Source organism: Phacochoerus africanus, chromosome 1 (assembly GCF_016906955.1).
Source record: "Phacochoerus africanus isolate WHEZ1 chromosome 1, ROS_Pafr_v1, whole genome shotgun sequence".
NCBI classification, from domain to species: domain Eukaryota; kingdom Metazoa; phylum Chordata; class Mammalia; order Artiodactyla; family Suidae; genus Phacochoerus; species Phacochoerus africanus.
This window is the reverse complement of record NC_062544.1, coordinates 30790801-30795603: the sequence shown is the minus strand read 5'-3', so window position 1 is coordinate 30795603 and position 4803 is coordinate 30790801. Positions and strand designations below refer to the sequence as shown.

Below are 4803 nucleotides of genomic sequence, written 5' to 3'. Positions count from 1 at the left end.
CAGCTCAGGCTTAGTTGAGGGTCTAACATGGAATATTTTCTCAGGGACCCCTGTCGCGTGCTGTCCCAGGGTCCGGGGGTCTGAGGTTTAGGGGGAGGTAACCCAGGGTAGGCGAGAGCTCACCCGGGCGTCCCCCGTCCCTTTCGCCCGCGGCACCATCTAGGAGAACCACGTGCGGCTGTCGGCCACCTCTCTGCCTGTCAAGAGAAGCCCGCCTCCAGGGCAGGGGAGGGGACGCGGGGGCGGGGTGGCTGTGCCCCGCGGGAACCAGGCCGGCCCGTGAGCCCGCCAGTGCCAGCTCGTCTCTCCGCCTCGTGTTCCCACGGGCTCTTGGGTGATAGCGGGCAGTTTCGCGGGCAGGCGCAGGGCTGTTCCTCGAGGGACCAGAGGCCACTCGAGGGGCGCCCGGGTGCTCGGCTCCCGGAGAAAGGAAGCAAAGAAACTGCCCGAGTGACTACTACAGGAGGTGTCCTCAGTCAAGGAGGCGCATAGCGCCCGAAAGCCCTTTTCCCGGGTCTCGTCCATTTTGAACCATCTCTAACCTTCTGAGGCAGTGGCGCAGCGCCTGCTCTCCGTGGATTTGGCCCAGGATCCTTTTTCCGAACCCGCCCCAGCGAATTTTGCGCATCGGGCGGGGAGCAGAGCCCCGGCTGCGCGCGCAGGGCAGGACTCAGGCGCGCCTCCCTCCGTTGTGCAGCTGCGGCGGGCGCTTGGGGAATCCTGTTCTCGGAGCTCCAGGAGCATTGAGAGAGACCACCTCAAGGCAAGGTAGGTGGCTCTCCCGGAGTTGGATTGGGCTTGACAAGTAAAGATGCAATCTGCTCAAATCTTGGCAAACGTCCTCAGCTCTCTCTTTGCTTTCTAGGGCTTTCAGGAAGCTGCTGCGGAGTCAGGGGCTTGGAGGTGCGAGGCATGTATTTTCAGCTGCGCCTCAGAAAGGGGGAATTCTCTGTCACCACCCAAGAGGCAACAGCCCGTAAATGTGACTAGAATTGACTAGCTCAGCAGAGGCCTGGGAGTCTCTGAACTGACAGCTTAGAATATGCTAAAAAGCCAGTGCTTTCCATGGGGCATTGAAGGGCCATCTGGTCCCGGTAACAGTGACCTGGAGCAAAGGAGTCAGAAGACAGTTGTAGAGAGCAAGAGGGACCTTCCGAGGGGCTGTCTTGGATGGCCCAGGGCAGGCTCCTGCCACCCAGTTGTTGTGGCCTTGTAATGGCATGCTGGTGAGGTCCTCCACCCAGGGGAGCAAGTGGGGCTGAGCCAGGGACCGCCTGGCCAGCCAGGACTCCTGCAGCTCTGATCGACCCCTAATCCCCGCCTAGGAACTTGAGAGGTGTCAGAACCCCCTCTGGGCTCTCCCTCAGGAAGATGAGGACTCTGAACACCTCCACCATGGATGGCACCGGGCTGGTGGTGGAGAGGGACTTCTCCTTCCGCATCCTCACTGCCTGTTTCCTGTCGCTGCTCATCCTGTCCACACTCCTGGGGAATACGCTGGTCTGTGCCGCCGTCATCAGGTTCCGACACCTGCGTTCCAAGGTGACCAACTTCTTCGTCATCTCCTTAGCCGTATCGGATCTCTTGGTGGCTGTCTTGGTCATGCCCTGGAAAGCGGTGGCTGAGATCGCTGGCTTCTGGCCCTTTGGGTCCTTCTGTAACATCTGGGTGGCCTTTGACATCATGTGCTCTACCGCGTCCATCCTCAACCTCTGTGTGATCAGCGTGGACAGGTACTGGGCCATCTCTAGCCCCTTCCGGTATGAGAGGAAGATGACCCCCAAGGCAGCCTTCATTCTGATCAGCGTGGCATGGACTCTGTCCGTTCTCATCTCCTTTATCCCAGTGCAGCTCAGCTGGCACAAGGCAAAACCCACGAGCCCCTCCGATGGGAATGTCACTTCCCTGGGCAAGACCACCCACAACTGTGACTCCAGCTTGAGCAGGACCTATGCCATTTCATCCTCCCTAATCAGCTTTTACATCCCCGTGGCCATCATGATTGTCACCTACACCAGGATCTACAGGATTGCCCAGAAACAAATACGGCGCATCTCGGCCTTGGAGAGGGCAGCGGTCCACGCCAAGAATTGCCAGACCACTGCAGGTAATGGCAACCCTGCGGAGTGTTCTCAACCAGAAAGCTCCTTTAAGATGTCCTTCAAAAGAGAGACTAAAGTCCTGAAGACGCTGTCCGTGATCATGGGGGTGTTTGTGTGCTGCTGGCTCCCCTTCTTCATCTTGAACTGCATGGTGCCCTTCTGTGGGTCTGGGGAGACCAAGCCCTTCTGCATTGATTCCATCACCTTTGACGTGTTTGTGTGGTTTGGGTGGGCTAATTCCTCCTTGAACCCCATCATCTATGCCTTTAATGCTGATTTTCGGAAGGCATTTTCCACCCTCTTAGGATGCTACCGACTCTGCCCGACGTCAGCTAATGCCATAGAGACGGTGAGCATCAATAACAATGGGGCCGTGGTGTTTTCCAGCCATCACGAGCCTCGAGGTTCCATCTCCAAGGACTGCAATCTGGTGTATCTGATCCCCCATGCTGTGGGCTCCTCTGAGGACCTGAAGAAGGAAGAGGCAGGTGGCATAGGCAAGCCCTTGGAGAAGCTGTCCCCAGCCCTGTCTGTCATTTTGGATTATGACACTGATGTCTCTCTAGAGAAGATCCAGCCCATCACACAAAATGGACAGCACCCGACCTGAACTCCAAAGTGAATCTTAACAGACCCACTCATCCCAAAAGCTAGAGGAGATTTCTCTGGGGCTTGTTGTGAAGAAACTGAGGCGTGATGAGAGAGACCCTGAGCTGTCAGGCGAGCCCTCCTCTGCTGCTTTCCCTCCAACCCACCACTAACCACATTTTAAAATACGTTCCAATGTGTTTTCTGTGTTGTTCATAGTGAATCAAAGAGGGACACATGTGAGGCGATCATTCATAAGGGACATGTCTTTGGCTCCAAAATTATTTTTAGAAACTGATTCTTATCTTAGGACTTTAAAAAATAGGGCACAGAAGCAAGAAATGAAGAGCTTCATTTAAAAATTAAATTTTTTTCCGGGAAGGAAATGAGAAGGGTTGAGTTTGCTGTGTACAAACAGGTGCTAACACTGGTCCAAGCAAAGTTTTCAGATTGTAAAGGTAGGTGCATGCCTTCATAAATTATTCCTAAAAAAGAATTGAGCCTTACAATAGGAATGGGATTTTTTTTCCCAGTGTTGATGCTTTGTTGGTATTGGTTTTATTTATTTATTGTATTATATGGATATTTAAAATTTATTATAATAAATCTATATTTATCATATTTAATAGGATAAATGAATGAGTTTTCTGAGATCTTACAATAGCATTTTTTGTCCATTGAACTAGCACTTTATCAGCCAGTGAAACAAATACACAGACTCTCTGAGTTTCTAAATGCTCATATAAAACTTCCAGAAATACAGCAAAGACTAATAGAAACTGAAGTTGTGAGGATTCCTTAAAATTCATTGGCAAGAATAAATTTGAGGTGAGAATTCACAAACGCTCAGATTGTTTTTTTTTTTTTCCTCCTGAAAAGATTTAGAAAGATTTTTTAAAAAGCGTAGCTCCTCCTGTGTTCAGATTTTTTTAAGTGACGAAGACTTTTGCCTGAGAATGAGTTACAGTTCTGTAAATATCTGAAATAAAAAACAGCTTAAGCGTCCAGCTTGAAATTTACGACCTTTGGTGGTAATAAAAGTATTTGCCACTTTGTATTTATGTAAAATAACTGGCCCTCTCTGTCTTTTTTCATTTCCTGTGTCAGATAGCTTTTCTGAACCAAATAAATGGCTGTCCTGGTTAGATTTGTGGGAAGACAGTGAGTTTCCTTAACTCATGTGTCACAACAGGTTCACCAGTGGACCAAGGTCAGATCTTACATCACCATCTTACCAGGTCAAACCAAGCTTTTCAGTGGGGCTACTTTTCGTAGTGCTTTAATCTGAACTGAGAATTTTTTTTTTTTAAGTCTAAATGTATTCTAACAGATAGTGCCTCATTATCTTCCTCAAGTAAGACACTTCTGTTGGTGGAAAAAAACAGGCGACCCTTTCCTTTCTCTTTGGGTATATTAAGCATCCCAAAGCCATCAGCATCTCTTTTGACAAATGCTAGCTAGCCCTTTCTCTGTGCTTTGGAATCAAGTTCCTGTGTCATCATCTGGGCTGTAAAAAGTATCATAAATCTCCATTGCCAGCTGGTAATTCATGTGGGGCATTTCAAGAGAATTTTTTTGGAAATGTTTACAAAGTATTCTTGTGGGTGAGCAATTGACTTAACATTTACTTGAAATGGGTAAGGAGAAGGATACCTACTGCAAAGGATCTCCTGCATCAGGTCTGTGTTATTTATGCATTGTGAATGTTTTCTTCATTTTATTGCCTGTATGCTTTCTTACATATAATAAAATTATTTTGTGAACTCAGATCAACCCTGAATGGGCTGTGTTGCATTTGTTAAATGTGTTTTAAGAGCTAGGATATTCTACACGTAGGAAAATGGGCATTTTCGAGGATTCATTACTTTTTTTCCTTTTTTTTTAAGTGGTGATTTCTCTGTTATGTATGCCACATGTTGCCTTTGACCATTTCAACAGAGTTGATTTGGGCAGTATACTCCTGTTTTCTTTCTGTCTCAAAAAACTTTTTTTTTTTTTTTTCAAAAAGAACTTTTTCTTTGCTCGGAGAATTACTCTACTTTTCATTTCACAGCTTTGAAAGATTTCTAAAATCTCTGCTTTTTCTTTCAAAGATCCCAGAGATTTTAAGTAA

General features: G+C 48.1%; 1 protein-coding gene across 1 annotated transcript; it reads left to right on the top strand.

Annotated features, from left to right (window-relative positions):
- Window positions 1–236: 236 nt before the first annotated feature.
- DRD1 (dopamine receptor D1) lies at window positions 237–4411 on the top strand. Its single transcript, XM_047792227.1, has 2 exons — window positions 237–768; window positions 866–4411. The coding sequence occupies exon 2, from the start codon at window positions 1372–1374 to the stop codon at window positions 2710–2712; it is 1341 nt and encodes a 446-aa protein (XP_047648183.1). The 5' UTR covers window positions 237–768; window positions 866–1371; the 3' UTR covers window positions 2713–4411.
- Window positions 4412–4803: the final 392 nt, after the last annotated feature.